The sequence below is a fragment of the Ctenocephalides felis genome, unplaced genomic scaffold (genome assembly GCF_003426905.1).
Source record: "Ctenocephalides felis isolate EL2017-DRISC unplaced genomic scaffold, ASM342690v1 CF-g0.4_SCAFFOLD_01886, whole genome shotgun sequence".
In the NCBI taxonomy this organism is placed as follows: Eukaryota; Metazoa; Arthropoda; class Insecta; order Siphonaptera; family Pulicidae; genus Ctenocephalides; species Ctenocephalides felis.
The window spans coordinates 27,610,480-27,637,100 of NW_020538040.1; the positions used below are offsets into that span (position 1 = coordinate 27,610,480).

General features: G+C 31.5%; 2 protein-coding genes and 2 non-coding genes across 4 annotated transcripts in view; 1 reads left to right on the forward strand and 3 right to left on the reverse strand.

The window, feature by feature from the left end:
- Window positions 1-1,346: 1,346 nt before the first annotated feature.
- LOC113376646 (protein winged eye-like) lies at window positions 1,347-7,979 on the reverse strand. The gene is made up of 10 exons (XM_026616642.1): window positions 7,873-7,979; window positions 7,631-7,744; window positions 7,214-7,501; window positions 5,560-7,079; window positions 5,229-5,454; window positions 4,906-5,142; window positions 3,061-3,302; window positions 2,296-2,526; window positions 1,893-2,057; window positions 1,347-1,721 (listed from the first exon to the last, which is right to left on the reverse strand). Exons 2-10 carry the CDS (start codon window positions 7,713-7,715, stop codon window positions 1,497-1,499), a joined length of 3,219 nt encoding a protein of 1,072 aa, XP_026472427.1. The 5' UTR covers window positions 7,716-7,744; window positions 7,873-7,979; the 3' UTR covers window positions 1,347-1,496.
- Window positions 7,865-26,621, reverse strand: part of LOC113374819 — a 226,363-nt gene continuing 207,606 nt past the window's right edge. The window contains exons 2-7 of the mRNA XM_026614784.1: window positions 24,463-24,591; window positions 21,675-21,785; window positions 18,016-18,290; window positions 11,440-11,599; window positions 9,679-9,810; window positions 7,865-8,001 (exon numbers count right to left, since the gene is read on the reverse strand). Coding sequence (XP_026470569.1) covers window positions 7,865-8,001; window positions 9,679-9,810; window positions 11,440-11,599; window positions 18,016-18,290; window positions 21,675-21,785; window positions 24,463-24,580 — 933 coding nt within the window. The 5' untranslated portion in view covers window positions 24,581-24,591. The remainder of the gene's footprint in view (window positions 8,002-9,678; window positions 9,811-11,439; window positions 11,600-18,015; window positions 18,291-21,674; window positions 21,786-24,462; window positions 24,592-26,621) is intronic.
- Trnar-ucg lies at window positions 15,750-15,822 on the reverse strand. The gene has a single exon. It is a non-coding gene; the product is annotated as a tRNA-Arg (tRNA).
- On the forward strand, window positions 15,961-16,033 carry Trnar-ucg. Its single transcript has one exon. It is a non-coding gene; the product is annotated as a tRNA-Arg (tRNA).

A 26,621-nucleotide genomic window follows, 5' to 3' on the forward strand; every position in this document is an offset into this window, starting at 1 on the left:
GAAGTAATCCACGTCTTCCAATTCTCGATTTCCCACCGTTATCCTCAGGAAACTATTTCTTTTTGTGATTCTCATCACTTTCGACTTGTCTATGTTGATTTCCATTTTGTATCTTCTACCCACTTCGACGATTCTGCTCATCATGTCATCTTTTGAAAACCTATTTTTGAATCTTCTTGTGACTAGTTTTAGAAAATGTTGAACACTGGTTAGAGTTATTACTCTGAATATAAATTCTGTATTAAGATCGTCATGTAAGGTCTATTGCTGACAAACCATGAAGCATTGGTGGTCTGTCTCAAAATTTTAGACTGCACACTAACACAATATTTGATTTGCTCGCACAGCCCCTTGTAAGTTAATAGCTTATTATCAAGAGTTAATTGACAATAGAAAGACAGGATAATTCAACTGTTCGAATTCTTAGAAGTTTTAATTTTGTGCAAATTTGATTGTTCCATGTCAATCTGCATCTAGTTATTTGACACAATCAGTATTGTCTGGTCATAAATTTGCACTCCTGAGCATGTTGTCTTGTTCAACATGATTGTCACATGATTCAACTTGCTTGCTTGTTGATTTTTATCCACTGTTTTTTTGTCCAGTTCTTAATAAAGTTTAGATGCCTTTATAAAATAGTCAAAACCATAGATGCATCAGCGTGTGTCGAAGGAACCGCTATATCAACAGCAAATGTACAGAATTTAAAATATTTATTCAATGCATTAATAATTAAATTCAGAAACGTAAGAAAAAAAGAAAATGTAAAAGATTTATCTAAAAAAGTAATTCACATGATACTTTACCTAATCTTGCTTGATATAACTGCAAATACTACAAACAATAAAAACTCTTCCTATTATAGATTGCTTTATATTTATTAAAATAGTTCATATTCTGTATTTAGATGCTTAATTGTATGCCGGACTATATTACTAACATATTACTTATATTACACAGTAATAATTACATGAGCAAAACATCTTTTCATCAAAAATAGAAAACTACATTTATACAAGCTATCTCGTTATTAAAATAACTACAAAAATATAAAATTATAGACCTGCAATAATTTATTATAACTTTTTACCATTTCATTGATGTAATAAAGATAAGTATCAGACACAGCAGTAATAATCTGTTAGTAAGTAATACTGCTAACCAGCTGTAATATTTAACAACATACAAAGCTATATCAAACAAAAAAATTATATTATATAGTATCATTAAATAATATATATATATATATATATATATATATATATATATATATATACATGTGTATATATGTAGCATATTCGTAAACTTATATTATGTATTTTTATAGTATATTTACTTCTGTGGTTATACCTAATAAAATAGTTTACTTTTAAGGACATTTTTTTCATATAATTTAATACATATTAATTGATTCAGTTTATACATTTGATTTTAATTTTTTATTTGAAATTTGGCCGCACAAATCATGTGGAGCGTATGTAAATAAATCTTATGACTTACAAATCTAATAAAGGTACACCTGGAAGCATTGAGAGTACTTTAGAAGCTGGCTCATAATGACCAGCAATATAGAATGTATCATTGTTTTCATATATGGTTGAGTAACGACTTGGATCCATTCCAAGACGATTGATATATTTTACTACATCCAACACATCGCATTTGTGAGAAATTGTTTGCACATCATTCTCATCAATATGTGGTGATTCAAATAGAGCGCCCTAAAATGAATAAAAAACCATATGTCATAATACTATTCATAAGTAATTACTTTTAAATCAATTATTTAAAAAAAAAGTTTACCAATAATTTATTGAATGTAACAAGCTGGCGGCGTAGATTCAAAATACATAAATAATATTTACAGGAATAAATAAAAACAAAATACTCACAGGATATTTTAGTTGCTCTGCTGGGCATTCATACGTTTCTTCGGGATGATAAAACCATCGAACCCTAACTTTATTTTTGCTAGTTGTCTCCCATAAACATTCAATGCGTCCAATATAAGGTCGAGTTGGGCTAGCAGTTGATAAAAATACAGCACAATCACCCACCTGAAATTTGACAAATTTGATTTGGTTGATGTAATAATTGTTTTCATTTTATCATGTGTATCATCAATTTATTTTCTATTGAAAATTAGTTAACAAGAACTAATTGCCATATTAATTGAAGGTTACAATATGACTAACTAATTTTTCTTAAACTGGAGCAAAAAAAATTTGTGTCTTAATTAATATTTTTTAATTTTCTAAATATTAAATTCAATAAAAACTACAAATTATTACTTACAGAAATAACTTCATGACCTCTCTGTATAGCACGGTGAAAAATTTTCTTATTTCTCCCTTTCCTTCCAGCACCTTGCCAAGTCCAAAGTTGTCTTGCAGGAAGAAATGCAGCCATAGGACTTTTGACACTTTCTTCTGTTGTATCATTCAACTGCGAAGATTCATTGCTTTCTTCTTCAACACATGCTTCTATGAGCAACTCGTCTTCCTTGGAATCAGCTTTGTCTTCATGCTATAAAATAGTTACATTATCTTAATAATAATTATAAAAATGTTGATAACAAATTCAATGAAGTAGACGATTATCCTTTTATATTGAATCATAAATAATAATTTCTTTTGCTTACTAAGTTCATATTCAAGCTCTATGTTTATATTATCTATTTCACTAATTCTATTTAAACATTTTAATTATATAAGGTTTTCAAATATCTCCCTTCCGCCTTTTTATATTATAAACCAAGAGCAAAAAAGCGGAAGGGAGATATTTGACAACCTAATATTACCTATCATTCTAACTTCTATTTTAGTTTGCAATTTGTTGACATATCTATATAAAAAGATAAATGTGTACAAGTGAATATTGTGAAATTATTTAAAATTAAAGATTCTGAGATCAAAATAATCGCAATTAATGCATATTCATGACCTATATTTAGTAGTTTGCCATTGTAATACAAATAAATATATAACATTTTCCTCTCAATTTACATAATAACATAAGTGACTTTAAAAATAAAACCAGATTATTTATTATAATATTTACATTGGTCGAATCAGCATTCCTAGAGGACATAAATGTATCTCCAAATGCGCTGCGACGAACGATTTCAGTCCTTTCCGAAGCTGACTGATTCTGCTGAATCGACAATGGATTGGCTAATGGTGGTGAAGAAGAGCGATGTCTGTGCCTATGTCTACGATGTTTCTTATGATGACGCCTTTTGCAGGATTCGTCACGGCATCGATGTTTTTTGCGACGTTTACGTTCGCCTTCATCTTCTCCAGCTGGAATGATTTAATATTACTAGTTGCAACTAGCATTTTGTCTTAAGGCAAGTTGCGTGAGCTTTCCAATGCGCCCAATGAACTTAATCAATAAGAATTGAGATTCAATTACAGTAACACCCCGATTAATGCCGTATCGTTTATCGCTCTTTTATTTCAACCCAGGTTTTCAAGGGATGAATGAGGAAGACGTCGAAGAAATAATTCAAGAAGCGTGCAGTCTTTCTCATTGTGAGCTCAAGGAATGAACTGAACAAGAAGAAAACAAAAATGTTGACAGCAGTCATTCAGCAGAAAAGCAAAAAGAACTTTCGATGGTGTTTGTAAAAAGGAGTTTGTCTACCATAACTGAAATAATGGATCAAGTAATTGAAAATTGATTCGAATTTTAACAGGAGCTCTAAAGTAAGGCATGATGTTAGAGATGCCCTATCTGTTTATGATGAACTTTTAAGAGAACAAACTTTTAAGAGCAAAAGAAAAAGTGAAACAATATTAGATGATTTTGTCACAAAATGGCAAAACACTGAAAACGCGGAAGGCTAACTAGATATGACTGACTTAGAATGTTATTTGTTTTTTCAAGAATGTTCGTTTTGTTATTTATATTTTGTCTTTATTTTTGCAAGAAATAATAATGTGGTATTAATTTGGGCTTTAAATAAATGTTTGGTTTTGTTTTTAGTAAAAATAACATACTCTTTAAATGTAATACCGAACCAATTTCCTAGCCGTCCTCCTCTAACCACAATATTTCCATGTAAAGATAGCTTCGTTTAGCGCTGTTTCGCATTGCGCTCTACTTTGATGGAACGTATTCCCCGCGTTAAACGGGGCATTCCTGTATTTAGGTAAAATATTCAACTGTTTATTTCGAAAATAACATTTTCGCCTTTACTAAAAATTAATCACTGCGATTATCAAATGATGTTAGTCAAGTAATTGAATTAATTTTAATTATTTTAAATTAAGTTTGATTCATTTTATTTCATTGATTACCTGTTCTACAAATGTATTTTATTTAAGTGTAGATGTCAACTGTAATCAGTAGCTACACACTAATCAATACAGAACGTATACATATACTTTATCCAAGGCATATAATATTTTAGTATGTTATTTCAGACAAAGGCTATCGTAATACAAAGTTTCATAAAAATCGTTAAAAAAAAATTTTTAGAACATTTCATTACAAAGGAATGGTCCCACCAATATGGACCAAAAACTAATAAAAGCAATTTCGAATCAATATCTTACGAACAATTTATAAATTTTTAAAATCGGTTAAAAATTGTGGGCTAAAACGTGGACGAAAAATTATATATTTTACTGCCAATTACAAAGAAACGGTTCGGCCTATCGTTGCACAAAACTGATAAACGCTAGTCTGTATCGACTTACATCGAATGGCATTTCTGAGAAAACGTTAACGCTAGGTCAAAAATCACCTCAGATACACACAATTTTTTTCCAAATTTAGTCTCAATTGCAACTTAAAATTAGGAAAGCGAATTTTTTCTCAAAAATAAACTTCTCCTTCGAGAAGTTAATAAAGAACATTAAAATCTGAATTAATTAAAATTGTTGTTAATTTGGTATTCACCTTCCTCCTCCCTGCGTCGTTTCTTTAACTTTCTCATTCGCTTGCGTTCCCTGCGGGCTTCTTCGTCGGACATTTGTACTTTACATGTGCTTGTCGGAGATGATGTGCTATCGAGATCCTCGAGTTCGGTACCATCCTCTTCTTTTATTATTTTATTGATCTGCGTCTCGACCGTATCTGAGCGGCTAGCGCGCCTCTTTCGTTTTCCCAAAGATAGCAAAGGATTTGGATCATATTCTAATGTACAGAAAATTATAAAATTTATAACTAATATATAAGTCTAAATGTAAGAATTTCTATTAGATATTAATATTCTAACTCACCAACTATAGGATAATCGTGTTCAAGTAGTCTTATATCTTCTAGTGCGATGCGACCATTGTCACCATCATCGAATTCTACGGAAATATATCGGTCCGCATCGCGTTGAGTACCTTCAGGCGAAGCGGACGTGCCCGGGTAAAGACACCGATACTGCTGACTCCAATAAGCGCATAGTCGGGTACCCGGTGGAACTTCATTCACTGACGAAGGACACAACTCAAGAAACTGAAATATATGATCATTATTACTAAAATTACGATTACAAATTGACAAGAAATTTTAATACACAAGGAATGCAATATAATATGATCAAAAATATTAATATATTACCGCATCTCGCATTATTTCCTCTCTTGACAATATGTGCGGCCGATTACCCCTTTCTCCATCTAAAGTCACTGCGTATACATCAGGTGCTTGCACAGCACTCAGTCTACCCGCATAAAATAATCCACCCATTGCACACAAAACTCTTAATCCATCTTTTTCAAGATGCTCATCAGTCAATGCACATTTTAAGAGAGGCTCTGCTTTCTTCGCGGCCTTCATTTGTCGTCGCCTTTCTCTTGATCTTTTATTTTTATGTTTTCTTTCGCGCCTTTCTTTGCGTCTTTGTTCTTGCCTTTCTTCTTCGTTGATAATTTCATCTTCTTCAGGGCACTCTACTTTTACACAAGACTCATTATCTTTAGAATCTACTTTTATCATCGCTAGCTCGCGATTGTCTTCTTCATCTGAACGAGGATTTGATTTTGTATATATGATTCCGCCTTTACTCATTGTGCTTTTGCCTGATAAAAGATAACCAACAATTCCACCTTTGGTCTTTGGTTTTTTTGCAAAAATAGTTTCTGTCGTAACCCGTCTGCCGTGCCCCGATGATAATTTCTTCGGCCTTCCAACTTTTCGTTTTTTAGACGATGATGTCGATGGACAAGGCGATGGCGTCTTCAATACTTCTGTTGACATAGGACTCAATTCCAGACTTTTGATTTCTGTATTTTCGTTTGAAAGATCATATTTTTGATATTCGGCTGGCTTTAGACGCGTCATTTGTTTCAAGGTTTCTTTATATTGACGTTTCAATTCGGCAAGTTTTTCTTCATATACGAGCAAAGATGGTTGTTCCGCCTGACATTCGTCGCTCTCATGAGACTGCTTATTAATATCATCACGTTTTAACTCATCAAATCTGATTTCGCAAGACTTATCTTCTAATTGCGATTTAACATCCACTTCTTCTCTAAATCGTTTTTCGGCGAGAGCGCAAAGAAGTCCAAGGCCATCTAATTCTGAGTTTTCATCTTCAACATTTTGTTGATTATTACATCCGGGACTAGCTGTGTCATGTATCGCACGAGTTTCAAACTCTTCAATGCTGTTTGAAAGTAATTCTAGACCACTTAAATCTGGTTTATTTTGAACCTCCACTTGTTCACATTTTTCAGCGGAAATTACTGGTCTATGGTCATCTTTGGCTTCAACTTTAGGCGTCAGCATCTCTACGATTTCCTCTTTAGCAACAATTTCACAAGAAACTTCTGATTGTTGTACAATCGTTTCAGTTGAAGTTACCAACTCCTCTACTCCAGGTTTTGTTTCAGTCGGAACATGTTCACGCTTTTCGGATTTGGATAAATTTAAAATCACAGGTTGGGGTTCTATCACAGATATAGTTGAAGCTATTTGCTGTTCGGGTACCGTTTCGGGTTCGCAGATAGTTCCTTTTTCAGCAGACTGAGTGTCCTCGTCACTATGCAACGGTGCATCATCAGTTTGATTCGATGCATCTTGTACATCAGGTTCTACTGTTTCAGGGGGTGGAGTCAGGCAAGCGACCGGGGAAGTTCCTAGGATATATATATATATTTAAACTATTATATATTACATAATGAATTTGATTTAATAAAAAAAATTGAATGTTCTGTCTAAACGAATTGAGAATAAAAAGCGTTAATCATAAAAACAAGTATAATGCAATCACCTGTACCAGCATCTTGATGATAAACCAAATGCGCTGTTACAACCGCCTCTTGTTTACCAGGAGACGTTTCTTCCAATTTCACTGAAGTCATGCGCGTAGTTCTAGTCTTAGGCAACCCTGACGCATCAGCCGATGCCAACGCTACCAATCTGGTACTGTGCGTCTGCGTGTGATGATGTTGATGTAATGTGGTCGCACTGCCAGTACTCAAATATTCGGACAATTGTAGCGGTTGAAGAGGAGGGGGTAGAAGATAATTCGGCCATACGACGGTTTGCTGGAACGGTTCTGTTGGAACAAGAAAAACATATCTCGATTTAGAATAATAACTTAGAACATCTTCTAACAATAAGTATGTATACTTTTTTTTCCAAAATTTCGAATATAAATATTTTAATAAATATATACATTATATACCTAAAGCAGTAGGTGTAGGTAGTAATATGAAGTTTCCAGTCAAAGGATCCCTCACTAGTTGAACACCTACAGGAGGCATAGGCATAGGTAACACTGGCTCCAAGGGCAACTGGGCTATAATTATGCAATAATATAAATAAATAATAGATATGTTTTATACACATAAATCTTAATTTGTTATTAAATTAAATCATAATTCATAATTATAATTATCAAAACTGTTTAAATTTTAATTTACTCACCAGGATACTGCCAAAGTGTTGGAGGTCCTAGTGAAGTCTGCGTCGTGCTAACAGGCCAAACTGATGGCACGGATGTCCCTATTATGGTGTCAGCTCCCAAAGGAATTAAACCTGAAGGATCTCGTAAACCTTTCAGAATAACAATTTTTTTTATTTCGATTTGATATTTCAATATTAGATTTGCTTGATAATAATATGAAATACTGCATGCACTTAAAAAATGTTATTGTGTCTAACTAAACCTTCTATTACATAATGTCGAAATATATATAAAAATAACCGTATTGTGGATTATAATACCAAAATAACTAAAAACTTCTAGTGATATGATATTAGTCGTCTGAAGTATTTATCTGAATGAAACATAGTCTTTTAATAACGTAGGTGCAATGACCATTATTCATACGTCTCAACCCAGGGTAAATCAAACCAATAATTTACCAATCAAACCAATTACAAATGCATGGTTATAATAATTACAATCATTCAAAAAATATATTTTAGATAATCAGCGTAAATAATTGCTTTCCATCAGATTACTGACTAATTACTGATTACTTTGCAATAAGCAATGTTTTCTAATCCAATATTTTGGACGCATATTCTTGAGATGTGATATAATCAACCGTTTGATTAAGAATTTCAGATAAGAATCTAATATAATATTTATTATATATTATATTAATATTATAAGGTAGAGCGAGGCTTAAAGTTCACTACCATTATCTCCAAAATAAGTAAAGTTTGTAATGTTTCAACGATACTATTTCAGTAGAAAAAAGAAGTGCGACTCCATCGCATTAAATCAGGTTACATCGATATCTGGAGATAAAGGGACATGTAATAATATTCTTAACAAAAGTTTTTTTTTGTCTTTGGTAGTTTTCTTGGCTTTGAGCTCTTTTATTTAGTTAATGATATTTGAATAGAATTTTAAAGTATACGTTATTGCATTGTTTTATAAGATGTATCGTTATTTTTAAATTAGATTCAATCGCCATAAAGCCTCTATAAAAACTTACATGTGCGTGGGGTAAAAAAAAAAAATTAAACCTTTACACTGGCGAAAGTATAAACAATAAGAAAATGGTAAATAAGAAAGCAAACTAACAATAAGTTGAAAAAGCAATTTCACAAGAGATAATTTATATTAATAGTTATTCCAATTCTGCTGATCGATATATATATATCAGACTGAATACCAGATCAAGTTGAAATACAGTGTGATCTTTGTAAAAAAATGAGCCCGTGACATTTGAATTTCACATTAGTTCCATAACGTAGTTACTATTTCGTTAATCATTTCAACATTTAAAATAAAACATTGGATAATGGATCATTCTTTTCTCTAGCACTTCCATATTACTCTGCCTATGGGGTAAAAAGGGCAGATGACAAATTTTAGAAAAATAGTAAAAAAAAATTAGCTTTATAATCATGACCTAATTGAGAATTTTACTGAACATTGTTCGATAGTTGTCTGTTTGATACGTGTTATGCGAGTTCCGTTGGTTTAGAAAGTATAATTACTGAAACTATCTGAAATAAATTACTATCCTATATTAAAATCAGCATTAGCAATTAATGTATACAATCAAATTAATGTATACCATTTTACACACATATATGAAAAGGCAGAAAATATGAAATAACAAAGATTTTTTTAAATTTGAAAACAGTTTTTTCAATTTCAATGATCAATTTTAATTAATGATATGAACAACGCCATGTTTATTTGGTTTGAATTTTAGCTCATGTATCATCGATATCATTTTAGTTTCACGTCAACATCATTTAATAGCTCACCAATTTCGCTGCACCTCGTTTCCTTAGTCGATGTGGCCCCTATGATCTGAGTGCCTGGCGCCAGTGCCAGTGGCACCTCTTGGTTGAGCCGTTGCCTTGCGACCGCAATACCCACAGGGATCGAGGATACTCCTAAAAAATACCAATTAATAACTGTTGATACTCATGAAACATACATCTAACAATATAACTCTAATATTGACAATCCCAACAAATACTTGATTCGCATTAGGCTTTCATGCGTTTTATTATTTTTTTACATTTACGTGTTTCATAAACTAAAACCTTTATGAAAAGTTCTATTTTGCTGCGCTGTATGTATACAAGTAAAGACTTTGAGATTAATTTGCAAAAGTTTTGAATGTGAATTCTTGTTATTCAAAATTGTGCATTTTGAATTGTGAATTCGATATTTGTAGTATTTTTAATATTGTATTGAATAGGCCAAAATTAAATTATATTTTATTTAGATTAAGAATAAACGCATACAATATTTAGAATAACGTATATAAACGTACTGATATTTTGCCTTGAGGCAAGTTACATGAACTTCCCGATATGTGTAAATTGAACTTCCCGATATGAGTGATTAAAAGTATTCCGAGTGGATTTATTACATATAATTGAAAACGAACAAACACGTTAACTCGGAGTATTTTCTAAAAGCAAATTTTCAGAATTCAACCATTTTTATAATTGCACCGAGCTTCCGTAAGATTTTAATGGTTTAATGGTACCAATTACTCTATCGTTATATCAAGTAGATCGTCTAATTTTAATTTTAATAAATGTCAAAAAAAACTACTCATTTTCTCAAACTGTGATGACATAATATTTCAGTAAGTTCTGTAAGACCATAATATATATCGCCAAAAAAAGTTTCATGAAAATCGACCTAATTTTTTTTTCAACAGTTAATTACAAGAAAGCGGCTCGGTAGATTTTCACCTAAAACTAATCAGTATCATTCCCAACTAATATCTTTCGAACAGTTTTTGATTTTTTTAAATCGATTCGGAAGTATGAGCTTAAATGTGGACGAAAAGTTCAAAACTTTTTGCCAAATGACAAAAAAAGGCTTGGCAGATCGTCGCACAAAACTGACAAACGATAACCCTTATCGAGATACATCAAATGACTTTTAAATTTTTGAAATCGGTCCAGTCGTTTTTTGAGAAAACGTCGATTTACGGAAAAAAATCTGCTCACACACACACACTTTTTCCAAATTTGGTCTCATTCGATTTAGAATGGCTTGAAACGTCGAGAAAACATAAAATTAGCGAAACGGATTATTTGATGAAAACAAACTTTTCCTTCGGGAAGTTAAAAAATAAGAACAAATGCCTACTAGTAAGCTGACCATATTTTTATAAGCGATAACCGTGACGGCAATTTTTAGTTAGTACTCATAGTATTTAACACATTTTTTTAAATAAATCAATAGTTGGAATAAGAAGTGCGAATGCTTTTAGTAAGAACTTTATTCTCCGCTGCGAACATTCAATCACTATGTTTCTATAGATATTTTATTAGACAATACAAATCATTCTTTTGTGACATTTGCTAAAATAATATGAACCGACTGCAAAGCAAATAATAAAGTTAGTTTGATTCCAATATTTACAACATGTGTCGATTTTCTAACAGTTGAATTTGTGTGCTAAATTGAAAACTTAACTTATACACTACATTTAGTTTAACAGGTTCGAAAAAATTGACACTTAATTAAGCAATTTGGAGAGTCGTTAGTATGCTGACCTTGGTCCGAGGATTTAGGCGATGTGTTAGCCTCCATTTTAACCAAGGCGGTCGCGAGAGATGCATCGGCCGGACCTCCACCGTTTGCATGATGTTGATTATGATGGGAGGTGCTGATTTCCGAGACCTGGCAAGGTGTGGCCTGTGGTTCGCGTTTCACCTGTCCGAGAAAAAAAAATATATTCATATAAAATACTGTAGACATATCAAAGTACGTTTAGAATCTTTCCACACAAAGACCTAACGCCACAGCCGCTTAATGAGCTACGTAATCATTAAGTGGTCGCGGCGTCTTGATTGTGCAGTATCATAAACATTTCATCGCTAGGGGTTTTGATTCATTTTGGCACATCTGGGCCAAATACTTTACAAACAATGAAGAAATTTTTCTTAAATCCGGCATCTATTATTCAACGTGAAAAGACCCTAACTCGAAAACCTGATATGCAGGTTTGTAGCCACTTCAACTCGGTAGAGAGAGCGATACATGCTCAGTCCATGTGAAGTCCATATGAATCGCAAAAAGCGTCTGCAAGAGTCACTATCTTGCTTTGGAGGGTTCAGTCACACTTTATTACATAAAACTAGCTGTAAGTGGAATTCTGTCTTAAGGCAATTAGGGCATCGTGCCTTAAGGCAAATTGATGGAACTTCCCGTACCAAAAATTATTATTTTTTTAAAAACGATTAACATTTTTGAAAAAAAATTACTTCGAAAAAATAAGATTTTTGAGAAACTATAAATTTGACAAAAAATTACTTTTTTTTGAAAAAAAAAAAAATTGATTTTGAAATTTTGAAAAAAATGTTTTCTTTATTTTGACATATGTTGGAAGATCTGAATTTTTTTCAAAGCAATCGTACTGCTTTAACTGCATAGAGACAAAATATAAAGCGCCGTGCCACCGTCTAACGCATAAACATTGGTACGGAACCCATAGGAATGGAAACAAAATTTATACTTATTGTTGAAATCTCTATAAAATATCTGATAATTTGATGTGCATATGTCTAATGATCATTTTTGACCGCCAAATGGCATTTTTTTTTACTTTTTTTGTTAGAGCTCCGAAACCGCTAGACCTGCCCTTATGAAAACTTGATCAAATCTTCATCTTGTCAATACAAGTAAAATGTTTTTTGAATTATTAAAATCGGACGCTCCGTTCTCTTAAAAACTGAGGTACCGTTTTTGGCACTTTTTGCCCCATATCTTCAGAACGGCTAGACCTACCTCCGCCAAAAACTAATCACCACGTCTCCTTATCAATACTAATCGAATGTTTTTTAAATTATTCAAATTGCTTCATCCGTGTTCCCGAAATCTTCGACGAAAATTTGTATCCGCACACACATACATACACGCACACACACACACACATATACATCCATTTTTTCTAAGGTATGCCAAAATAAAGATATGTAAAAATTATGTAATGAATATGTAATGTATATGTAAAGATATGTAAAAATTTTCATTTTCGAATTTTTTGCGATTACTATAACTTACCCTACGGGAAGTTAACAAACGGTTTCATTTTTCGAAAAGCATAACACGTTTGTCACTTTATAATTCATATATAACATAACTGTTCTATAATTAAATTATTTTGTATTACTTATAGTGATGATTCAACACGTTCACAATTAGTACGAATATTCTACCTCAATTTACAAATTTCAAGTATATTATTTCAAGTATTTCAAGTAAATAGTAAATACAACTAACCGTAAGTCATGCATTCGAAATAAAATATTATTATCATTAGGGGAGACTGGGTACGTGCCATAGTAGTGAGAGTCGTTTATTTTTATTTATTTATTTATTTATTTATTTATTCATAGGCAAGTCGTAATCAATAATAATCGATATTATTTCAGGCTCTTGTCAAGCTCATTGCGTTATAATAGCTATACTGATTTTTAGATAGGGTCCAAGGAGAGAATGATGAAGTATAATTGTTCAAACAAGTTCTGATTATTGCTTTCTTATATACAAAAAGATTACTTTGATTGTGATTTTGCTATAAGTTGAACATTAGTAGTTAATTGCCAGCAAATAATTTTTGCGTAAATAATTTAGCTCGATCATAACGATGATTTGTCTCTGTTATGACATGTAGTTCTTGTCTTTTTCGAATAAAGACTAAAAAAAACAAGAAAACTTCAATATAAAAAAGGTTAATCTTATTATCTTAAATGATTCTGTTGTATTGTATTATAAATTTCTGACAAAAGTCGTTTCTGGTAATAAAAGTTATTTTGGTGTTTATACCTATTGTTTTTTAGCCCATTTTTAAGTCTGTCACAACTGTTCCTAGGAGTGTGGACGATTGTGAGACTCGCCCTTTTATTGTATATTTAGATTTTATGAATAATCCATCGTACTTAAAGATAGTATTTTAACATTTACACGCAGACAAATGTAAATAATTGAGACATAAGTGATTGTAGATACCTATACATCCTAAAACCATTTAAATGTAATGAATATTTTGCACTAAGTTTTTAGGTTGCTTTCTCCTGCACCAGAATTATTGATGATGGCGAGTTATATGTTAGCAATATTATAAAACTCGAAGAAAATTATACCATAAATATTAATTAAGGATTCAAAACCACGAACATTAAATAGATGTTTAGTCTGTTATTGTGATCTTAATCATATTAAATTTTCTGCTTCCTTTTGTAAAAAGTCTAAATATTTAATTTAATATCAATCCATCTAATTATATAATTCACTAAATTATTTTAAAAAAAATTCTTTCAACAAGTTGAATTGGTTACTATCAGCCCCACATTAAATAAAATATTCTAAATAATTAAAAAATAAAAAATATGAAATCGTAAAAATTATTAATGAAAGAAAAAAAAACAATAAATCGATTTTAAACGTTCCTTAGTAGTTATTAAATATTCAAATCGTAACAATCGTTAAAAATCAACAAATTTAGAGTATCAGACTTATTAACTTACTATGATTTTAATTATTAACTGCCTAAGGATTTTGGCTGAAGATATTGAACATCGCATTTTATTGGTTTGCAATTTTTTACTTTGCGATTTTTTTGGAATTCATAATATGAAATAAAATATAAAAAAAAACATTTATAAGAATAAAAAATCATTTATATATCAATATTTGGCAAGACAGGATATATTGAAGATGTTGCAGCTCAGTTACAAAACTGATGTTTATCGAATTAGTCGGCCAAAATACAATTTAAACTATATATGATGATAATATTAGTAAAATATATCTATGGCGACCACGATAAAATCACATATTCGTAGCAATTCATATTTCTAATTTAAGTTGTAATCACAGCCAAGGGATATTAATAAATTATCAATAAAGCAGACGTCCTTCTAAAAGTAGATGTCCAATTATATAATATAAATGTTATGCAAGGTACATAAATGGATTTATATCGGAGAGCTCGTTCCGCTCTTTCGCTAACGGCACATTGAGATTTTCAAAGGCTTTGTGAGTTTTCCGGTTAGAAATAAGTTGCATTATGCATTTAAAAACATTTGCATATGAAATTTATCGTATACAATTAAAATACACGCATGTCTACAGAGTTAGATAAGTTGAAATTATATTCGAATAAAGAAAGATAGTCCTATCCAGAGCCTGGTTGAAAATAGACACCGTTATATTATTGAATTGCATATCTGAACTATTTTAATAAAACCGAGTAAGATTTAATACAAGCTTATTGAAACTATAGAAGCTGAAGGCTGGTTGTAACAGTTTTTTAATTAACATGTTTTGGGATCAACTGATTATATTTCTACGAAATAAAAATGGATCTTTGCTGTAACTATTCCACTATCAAATCAAGTAAAAATAATTCCACAACTGTTGTTCATTCTTTCACAATTAATCATTTTCTAGAGAAAGTTACACCGTTTTGGGGCTAGTTGCAACGTCTACCAAAGCAAGTAGTAACGACATAAACGGTAATAATACTTCTGATAATTTATTTTTTACTTATTTTCAAGAAAATAGACTTGTTTCCAATTATAAGCAATTCAATTGAAAAGTCAGTTCATTACTCTGACCAGTTTAAAAAAGTTTGCTTGAAAAAAGATACGAAATCATTTCCTCAATATACCACTATACCAATAACTTTTATGTACAATAATAAAAAAACAACAAATTTATAATTTAAATGTTTCATTTATAAAAATTTATAATCTAAACATTAATAAAATTTAAATATTTAAAATTACATTGTTTTTTTTTTGACACAAAAGAATATTTTGCTCATAATATTTTATAAAAAAAAAATTAATAAAATTATCGACCATGACGGGATTCGAACCCGCAATCTTCGGATCCGAAGTCCGACGCCTTATCCGTTGGGCCACACGGCCTTGTAAAAGCAACCCCATTCGTGGGAGGAAAATTTATTTGTCACCGAAACTTTGTTTTAATTTAAATATTTCAATTTTAAAAATTATTTCCATGGCGATAAATAAATTTTCCACCCGCCAATGGGGTGGTTTATACATGACCGTGTGGCCCAACGGATAAGGCGTCGGACTTCGGATCCGAAGATTGCGGGTTCGAATCCCGTCATGGTCGACATTTTTTTTATTTTTTTTATATTAAATATAAAAATTATTTTCTACTATTATGAACAAAATATTCTTTCGTGTTATAAGAAACAATCTAACTCAGGAAAAAAAAAAACTAATTTGAGACAAAAAATCATCACTAAATGTATTGTTTCTATGTCTATTACTCACAATAATATACAGATAAGGTGGCACACCCTGCAGGCTAATTTTGTTACTTTTATTTTAATTTGTGCGAATAGTTGTCATAATAGCTATTCTTATATTTTTTTCAAACTAGTGATCAACTCTACCAGCCAATATCTAAAACTTTGATCGGTTTCGTAGTTCAATAGCAACGAATATTATCTTTTTCCAGAAGTGGAAATATATTTAATCTGGTCTGTTTGGCATAAAGTGCATACACCTATATCTATAATTTGTTGAGAAAAGCTGTTTATCAGTGGTTATTTGTTCAAAAGGCTTATAAAAATTTGATCTATTTTGGATGAATTTCTTCTTTAACCTTTTTTGCTACGAGAGTGTAGTGTAATATCACTAGCAAACCCGACGAACTCCGTTTCGCCACCAGATGGTTTCGTGAGAAAGATGAAGAAATTTTTTGTTTGTTTTATATTTGAAAAGAAAAAAATTGATTTTATTGCACAACAGTAATGAATTTATTTTGATTACAAAAATGAAGTGTTTTTTAGTTGAACTTCTTTAAGTAAATAAAAGTGAATCCGCAAATTATCTGTTTCATTGAAGTGCTTTTTGGTAAACCACATTTTTTGTTTTTTGTCCTGACGTTAACACAAACAAAGCGGATGGTTTCCAACTCGTGAACAGGCAACGTATAACTGCCCATGAGAAAAACAATGATTTTCTAAATAATCTATTTGAAATTTATCCCGCAAACACTAAGCGATAGGCCTTGCGACTTGTTATTGCGAACGCAAGGGGAACTGCAAATTGCAATCGTTTGAAGTCAAACGGAAGACCAGTCGGAATCATTGGTCGTTGCGGCAAGAATTGCTCGTTGACTTAACTAAGCATAATTCTGATAATTCTCACTAATGTCATTACTCGAATTTTTAATTACGGTGCGAGAAGTTCCAGCAATTTGCATTAAGGCACGATGCCATGCAACACTAATTTTGTTAGCTATAAACCTTGCGGAGCCCGAGACCTTTCCAACGAATGCAAAATTGTCGAAGTCGGTTCGTGCGTTCTGGAGTTATTTCGTCAGTAAGGAAAACCCGACTTATTTTTATATATGTAGATATAAATTACAAGGATCCAATAACATATTTTAAACGTACAGTCCACCTTAGAAAATAAGCAAGATAATAAATAGTAAAAGACTCATTTGTCATGTTTATTAATAAAAGTCTGAAGAGTAAATCACATGTAGGTTAACAATTTAATTTTTAATATATATATTTTGCCGAGTGGCCAAAGATATCTGATGTCAAAGATGGAATAAATAAAACCGGTTAGATTTGTCAATTCAGACCGCTTTTCTTCAACTGCGTTGTTAAATTTCGTTAATTCTTCAATGTAGACATCAAAATTCATCGTTCAGTTGGAAAATAAGAGTAAAAGTTCCTTTGTAACCAACTTTAACTGGACGACCAGAGCGGTTTTCATCTTTGAGTAAAAAATCATCAAAACGCATTTGGCAAACCAATTTAGACAAGCCATTTTTTCAAGGCTTCGTCTTCATAAGCAGCTTTTGTAAGCTTATATGCGATTTTACCTTTGCAGAAATAAAGAAGCAAATTATGACAAAAAATTTTGATTTGATGTTCTGACTTTCAATAAAAAAATTCTCTTTACTGATTGCCAGCTTAATTGCCTACTATTCAATAACGAAAGATATTTTACATTTGGACTAGGCAAACCTAAAAATTCAATTCAAACCATCTAAGAGTGAAAGTCGCACTCAGTTGCCAACCTAACACCATATATTTAGTTGATATAAAACATAATATTGTACAATTTTTATACCTTTATCTCACCGACCTGCAAAAGGGCAGTATGTGCCGGAGTTGTCCTACTGCATCCCGGTATTTCTGTTTTGACTTGAAGCGGCTCCATCCAACAGGCCGTGTCATTGGCGGCCGCCGCGGCGGTCGTAATGCAAGAAGAAGTTGTCGACGAACTCAGAGTTTTCGACAAAAGTTCCAATCGCAGAGGAGAGTACGGCGAACCGGGCGGCGGTGTTGGTGCACCGCCAAACGAATAACCGCCGAAGAGAGAGTCAGATATTGACAAGGATTGAACTGAAAAACAAATATACAAATAAAAATTAATATCATAAATTAATATAAAAACTAGCTGTAAGTGGAATTCTGTCTTAAGGCAATTAAGGCATCGTGCCTTAAGGTAAATTGCTGGAACTTCCCGTACCAAAAATTATTGTTTTTTTAAAAACGATTAACATTTTTGAAAAAAATTTACTTCGAAAAAATTAGATTTTTGAGAAACTATAAATTTGAAAAAAAAATACTTTTTATTAAAAAAATTTTTTTTTTTTGAAAACAAAATTTTTTTGAAAAGAAAAATGTTTTCTTCATTTTGACATATTTTGGAAATTCTGAACTCTTTTTCAAAGCAATCGTACTGCTTGAACTGCATAGAGACGAAATGTCAAAGCGCGCAAATGCCGCGCCGCCGTCTAACTCATAAGCATTGGTACGGAACCCATAGAAAGGTAAAAACAATTTATACTTATTGTTAAAATCTCTATAAAATATCTGATAATTTGATGTGCATATGTCTAATGATCATTTTTAACCGCCGAATGGCTTTTTTTTTTATTTTTTTTATAAAATCTCCGAAACCGCCAGACCTGCCTTCATGCAAATTTGATCAATTCTTCATCTTATCAATACAAGTGAAATGTTTTTTGAATTATTCAAATCGGACGCTCCGTTCTCTTAAAAACTGAGTTACCGTTTTCGGCACTTTTTGCCCCGTATCTTCGGAACGGCGAGACCTGCCTTCGCCAAAAACTGATCAACACGTCTCCTTATCAATATGAATCGAATGCTTTTTGAATTATTCAAATCGGTTGATCCGTGTTCCCGAAATCGTCGACGAAAATTTGTATCCGCACACACATACATACACGCACACACACACACATACACACACACACACACATACACACACACACATACATCCATTTTTTCTAAGGTATGCCAAAATATTCAGAAACCTCTGAAACGTAAAGATATATAAAAATTTTCATTTTCGATTTTTTTGCGATTACTATAACTTGCCCTACGGGAAGTTAATAATTAAGAGACTGTTTTTTAACTTGACTGTTTGGTTTGGTTTTTTAACATCGAAATATATACATTATATTTCTTCTAATATTATAACAACTTGGTGTATAACTACATGAGTAAACTGATGAAATTGCAGCCTTGGATTTACATTGGATAAAAAAAATCAAGAAAAGCGAACAAATTGTAACTTTGAAGCAACTGCCCAGTGGGATAAATAAAGCTTAATGTGATAAAAGGTGTGAAACATCTTCTCTGTGAACACTAAATGTATTTTGTGTAAAAACTATTCTGAAAACCATTTTGTTTCTTTTAAAAAGCATATTATTTGGAAAAGATCTTGAGTTTTCATTCATAGTAAAATTGAGCTCGGGAATAAACTTGTACAAAAAGGAACCAGCAACAAGAAGTAACTTAAACGATACATCCAAATCTTTTTTGATATTGTCACATAATATATTAATTATCTGCATTTGCATTATATAATAGAGTAAAGAGGAAAGTTCTTAAACGCTAAATGCGTTCAAAAAAATGACAACTCCGTAGAAAGAAACGAAGAAAATTATACAATGTAAATACAAACCGCGCAGTGCTGACAAGAAAATATCTGCGCTTGAGGAGAACTAAAATAAATATCTGTGATATTTTTACATATTCCTTTTTTCATCTGACTTCAGGCTTGCTCTGTCATCTTGAGTATGATTTATGATCTATTATAAATAAGTACGTACTTTGTGAAAGGTCGCGCCACAATAAATTCTCGCACACGGTGTCCTTGCGATTATACAATATACATGATTGTGAACAAGTAATATGGAATAACAGTCGATTATAGATACACTGTGCCCAGAAATTCCTAAAGACGCTTTTCTGTTCACTGACCGCAATCGTTCATGGAAATTTATGTGTAAACATATTTAGCCATGGGCGTCATACTCAGGAACTATTTGAAAAGGAAAACTGATCAAAATTCATGCCTCGCTGATGTTGGCAAATAGATTTCAATTCCCACTTAGTCGATTATTTACATCAGCATACCATGAACTTTAAAGGCCGTAAAAAAGGCAAACAATACTCAATCTATATTTTTAACGAGTTAATTAATGTATTGAGAATTTAAAAAAAAAATAAAATTGAGAATATTCACAAAATTTTGATTCTAGAAGGCGATGAATTAAGAGTGTCAAACCATTGGCACCTGACCATACCCATGATTTTAGCCCTTCAAAAGTCATATTTGAATTTGAGCAATTATATAGTGAAAACCAAACCAATTATATCACAATATATAGCACTTATCAAACAAACTACTATCTGACTATCTTCAGTAAAACTCCCAGCTTATTCATCATTGTAGAAATATGTTTTTTAATGTTTTTCAAAAATTTGACACTTGGTCCAATTTATACCATGAGCTGAGAAAAAAGAACTGCTAGGGGGCAAACAGGTCCAATGTCTTATTTATCTTTTGAAGGGATTTTACAATATAATAACTACATTATTCAACCAATGCAAAATATAAATTTCATGAGTATATATTTCATAGAGAGAAGACTGTATCTGTCCTGGGTCTGGTAATTCGTCAGAAATATTCATCAGCAGAGTTGTAATCAGTATTTATTACAAAAAAACTAACAACGAAAGAAAATCCTTTTGTTATAGATTTTCAAACATTGCCGTTTATCTCTCGATAGCAAAGACGTCAGAATCAAAGTGATGGCTGGTTATACATCTCTATAATTCTATTTTCAAATATTGTTGTTATTTTTTTAACTTTACTTGTATTTGAGATTTCTGAAAGTGAACTGTTTTACCCGTAGACCTTTAAGCCCAGCTCTACCTTCGTCCAAGCTTACTTACGAGCCATATTTTTATAAAACTAAATTTACAGAAAGTTATATTAAGTAACATTGCTTTAAATGATCCTTATATAAATCATTTTTAGTTTTACAGAAATATATTTGTATGCATGTGTTGCCTAATGTATTATTTATTCAAGTTTTGTCACAATCGTTTAGTTTTATCAATTTTAATTGAATACGACAATTTTATTTGTAGAACGTTACAAATGCAACAATTTCTATATAAGATTGCAATTATCAATTCCTACATATTCAATATTTTCTATTACCACCCTAGCTAAAATATAATACCTCGATAACTAAATATCATTTATACAGATTCAACTGTACAATGCCCAATCGAACAAAAAATTATGAACTTAACCTTTGCATGAAAAAACTACCTGAAACATTTCTTTAACGTTCGAATGTGACGGAAACCTAATTGTGTGATAAATGCGACAGCTTGGCAAATTTTATGTTAATACTGTTTACAGGCTCGACAGAATAGAGGTGACATTATTACGATTATTACCCTTGTGCGTAGGATGAAAGGCTCCCGCAGATGCAGAAGCGAATCTAGGCTGGCACAGCTGGGGGGCGCCGCTGCTCGGGAACAACGAGTACACCCCATATCTGGCGATGTCTGTAATGGAAAAATAATATAAAATAGAAAACAAAACTTACGTAAAAGTCTATATTTTATGTGAATATATATATCCATAAAAAACTGAAAAATTCACTCTTATATTAAAAACCGTGCTAAACGAAAATCACTATAAAAAGACCTTTTGGTCGGTTTTTGATATGATGAATAACAAGCACATTGAACAAAAAATATATATTAATATATTTAATATCAAACACATTTAATAAATTATAGCTTCATCTATAGAATAAAAATTAGCAACATCTATTATTTTTTCATTATTTCAGATTTTCAATTTTGGTTTGTAAAGATATAACTGTTCTTTTACCTTCTAGCTTTTTAGTTTCACCTTTAATGAATTTTTGCTATCAATTATATATGAATACTAATTAAAAATAAATATTAAAAACAATGGAGCCGTTCAAGTATTACGTAAGCACTATACAGGGGCGGGGGGGTTGTTGATTTGCTTATTTTGGGTTGACATGGGGGGCAGGGGAGTCTGGATGATGATTACGTCATAGGTAGTATTTTTATTTTTTACATTAATTGCAAAATGTTTACATAAGCATGGGGGTAGGGGGTAAGAGCTTTGTTTACTTTTGCTGACAAGGGGGATGGGGATGGTAAATAATTGTAATAAATCTGCTTACGTAATACTTGAACGATCCCAATGATGCGAATGATTGTTTTGATATTGCAAACAAACTAGCTTATACACACATATAATTTAGTTTGGATCATAAAACATTGTGTTCCTATCATACTACATATTTCCATCATAGACTATAGTGACTATACGCTAAGAATTCGTAACTGTAACATACACTTTGTTGTGTTGTATATTGACAGTGAAACAATGAAAACAGCAAATTATAGTTTAGTGTTTATAATTTCGTGTAAATTCAAAATTAATAAATTTCCTTAAAAAATTGTATTTTCAAAAACCGTGTAAGGTCGAAAACGTGTTAAACGAGGGATAGGTGTAAAAAGTGAAAAAAGTAGAAACAAAAATCTCACGTTGTTTGGAAATTATGAGCCTACCTAGAGCTTTGGAGAAAATGTGACCATTTTTCGGTTATTGTGGTTAATTTTTATTAATTTTGTTTATTTAAACTTTAAACGTGATCATACATAACAATTCTAACACAATAAAAAATAATAAAACATTTGCACCAAGTTTTCAATAAGACTTTATGATAAACTATGAATTTTAATCATTTTTAGTAATTTCATGTTTTTACTTTTTTTACTTGATTGTTGTTACATTTTACAATCCTGATTAAATGCGCCAACTTTTGATTGAACTTGTCAACATACTTTAATACATTTACTTTTCAAAGGAGGACTTCTGAAAGTCTAACAGTTTTGAAAATTTCAAATTTATAACAAAGAGTTAAAAACTTGAGCAATTGCCATTATTTTTCACTGTGGAAATACTGTTTGTGGTTACGGTTCTAATGTTCAAATAGACAAAAGTAATAAAAATTAGTCACAATAATCAAAAAATGATCACAATTTTAGCAAAGCTCTAGGTTGCACTTATAAGCTGAGCATTTACGGTCAATACTATCATCCCGTTTCGGCTTGACGTTGAGGTCTGGGACAGTGTATAAATATATATATATATATATATATATACATATAAATAATTAAATAATAATATATAAAAATAAAGTATTGCAAAAACATGCAAATTAAATTAAAATTATCAACAATTACAATTACAACCTTTAAAGTTCCATTCCAACAAATAAATGAAATTAAATAATCAAAGCCTCAATTTCCTTAATGTATATAATGAACACATGATTGTTTATAACTACATACTGCTTTTCAGACGAATGTTATTGTGAGGTTCTTAATAAATATCACCCTATCATGTAAAAACATGAGGTTAATTTAAAATAACATATTAAACATTCTTGGATTTTGAAATTTAACCACAAAATCTATATATGTATGTATATTAGGGTGGTCCTTAACATGATCATTTTCGTATTTGATTGCTCCCAAGGGCTCAAATGGTTCTAAATTGATAAAAAACAATCCTCTGAAAGTTTTAGCTCTTAATATTAACTTTTAGATAGTGCGCAATTCAATCAAATTTCGTATGGAAATAGCATGGAAAAAAATTTGAAAATTAGAAAAAAAATTTTTTTAGGTATAACTTAGCGACAAATGAATTAAAAGTGATATATAGTGTCATTTTTTATTGAAAATTTGACGCTCTGCAAAATAGGTTTTTTATAATTTGTTTGTAGAGCGTCGAATTTTGAATAAAACACATTCATTTGTTCGCTAAATTATATCTAAAAAACATTTTTAAAATTTTTGAAAACTTTTCCATGCTACTTCCATACAAAAAATTTGAAAGAATTGCGCATTGTCTAAAAGACAATATTAAAAGCTAAAACTTTCAGAGAATTGTTTTTTATCAATTTGGAACCAATTGATTCCTTGGGAGCAAGGAAATTCGAAAATGTCCATATTAAGGACCACCCTAATGTATTATGTATATGCTACAAGCCTTGAAGTATCTGACGTAAAATGTGATTTGACTTAATTTTATAGAGATTTATATCAATGACAAAACTATTGTTCGGCGTGATAAAGATATAATTTATTCGTATAGTGTATAAATAAAATGAACACGTTAAAATGACGAAATTACCGTCAGAAGCTGTGAGAAGCGTATCGGCGCCTGTCATCTTGGCGGCCTGAACCGCCGGCAAGAGCGGAGGCCACATGGATGTGCGCGAGCTCACCGGCAAGCCCGTGGGTCCTAGCATAACGCGCTAATCTGAAATAAAAAGAAACATTAGAATAATTTTAAATTCTATTTATTAATTATTGCTTATTTCGTTTTAATTATTAACCCTTAACGAACGAGTGCCGCCATACTCGCGACATTGTCAATATTCTAAAATAATCGAATGCCACCATAAACGCGGCAAGACGTACCAAGAAAATTTTTAGTCTTTTCTTTCTGTAATATATTTTCAATATAGGCACAATGCAGTTGAAAAATAAATTTGAATATTGGTCCACAAGCAATATTAGACGAACTATTCAAATCCAATAAAGAATAAAGCGATATTAACCTTCCGTCGGTCGGAGTGGTCTGACCAGACTTTTTTCGACTTCAATTTAAAAAAAAATTTTAGTAATTCTATCGACTTGAAATTTCTGAACTTTTCCTAAAATTTCATTAGCTGTCGATCAATGATCAGAACGAAAAAATGTGTGGTTCAGCCAGACCACTCCGACCGTTCGAAGGTAAATAAATATCCGACCGACGGAGGGTTAATTATGCACCCTCTCTCGTTCTGGAACTGAAGCACTTAATTTCTTAAAAAATCCGTCGACCTTCTTCTAGACATAGTTTTTGGCAATGCGCTCGTTCGTTAAAGTTTAAAACAAGTAGTTGAAAAAAGCATTTTGCACAAGACAAGTTGCATGAAATATCATCAAAGGAGTTAATACCATCCAAACACTCTAATAAAAGACCTGCTAAAACAAGTACCTATGAGAAGATTAAGAAGAAAGTGGCCGCAAAATTTAATAAATTAACAATCAATATATTTATGTAAGGAAATTCCCCACTGGGGGAATTTCTAAAAGCCCTGTACCCGTCTGCAAATAACCTCATTGAACCCAAGGTTCAGATTGGTTATAAGAAATAAATAAAAAAAAAGTTGCATGAACTTAATCAATAAGGATAGAGATTCAGTTATTTAGGTAAAATGTTATTTCGAAAATAAAATTTTCGCTTTCACTAAAAAAAAATCAATACGATTTCCAATTGGCAAATTTCAAACATACATAACTGCAGAAAGAAAAGCCCAAAATGTTTCTTATTATTAGTATTTGTAATTGCATAAAATAATTCGTTTAACACATTTCAGGTTCTAAAAATGCATTTTATGTGTAATATGTAATCAGTAGCATAGAACGTACATATGCTTTGGCATAGATTCTTATTAGAATCGCCCGACGAAGTTCTACACATTGATTATTTTATATAAATCAACCCCTTATCCTCACCGTGTGCCTATAATATTTTAGTATGTTATTTCAGACTTGTATTTCAAATCTGTCGTTATATTAATGGACCGATTCTGCCACATAACAGACTAATGTTATGTTATGAAGAACTTTCTATACTGAATATTGACAAAAGCCACGTGGTTGCTATAAAAAAACGATCTTAGATAACAGGGTCTTTCTGACACAGCTTCATAATATACGAGTGACGTTGCAGTTTATGTGTAAAATGCCTGAATGCACAGAAAATACACTACATTTTGACAGTAATCAGTATGATTCAGTAGCATAATGTATGGGAGTTGGAGCGTAACATGGCTTTGCCATAACATTTTTCTGTTATGCGGCAGAATTGGTCCCTAAGTTTAATCAAAATAGTAAGAAGTTTTTCTACATTTGATTTGAAAGAAACGTCTTGGCTGATATTTACTATTCAACACACTTCCCAACCAACATCTTTTGAACACTTTTACAATTTTTACTTTGTTTGTACTTTCTCGTTTTCAATTAAATGGTTGAATGATTGATATAAAATACTAATTATTCAACAAAATTGAACAAAAAAGCAGAATTATCGACATGTATACAATTTATTTAAAATATAAAGCTAATAAAAATGATAGGAAGCAGCAACAGAGGAACATCCGTATATCTCATACATTTTGGTAACTTCACATACATTTGGTGGCCTCGCCTGTTATGTGCAAAGCGTCAACATTAATTAGCACTTTAATATGAGCGAACTGCCACTGCGTTCGCAGAATTGGATGATATATCCATATTGTG

Coding starts and splice junctions, on each gene's coding strand:
- LOC113376646 (XM_026616642.1), bottom strand. CDS start 7,715: ATGCCTATGCCTCCTGTAGGTGTTCAACTAGTGAGGGATCCTTTGACT. Junction 7,502..7,630: donor ACCTACACCTACTGCTTTAG/GTATATAATGTA, acceptor TTGTTCCAACAG/AACCGTTCCAGCAAACCGTC. Junction 1,722..1,892: donor CAGAGCAACTAAAATATCCT/GTGAGTATTTTG, acceptor TATTCATTTTAG/GGCGCTCTATTTGAATCACC.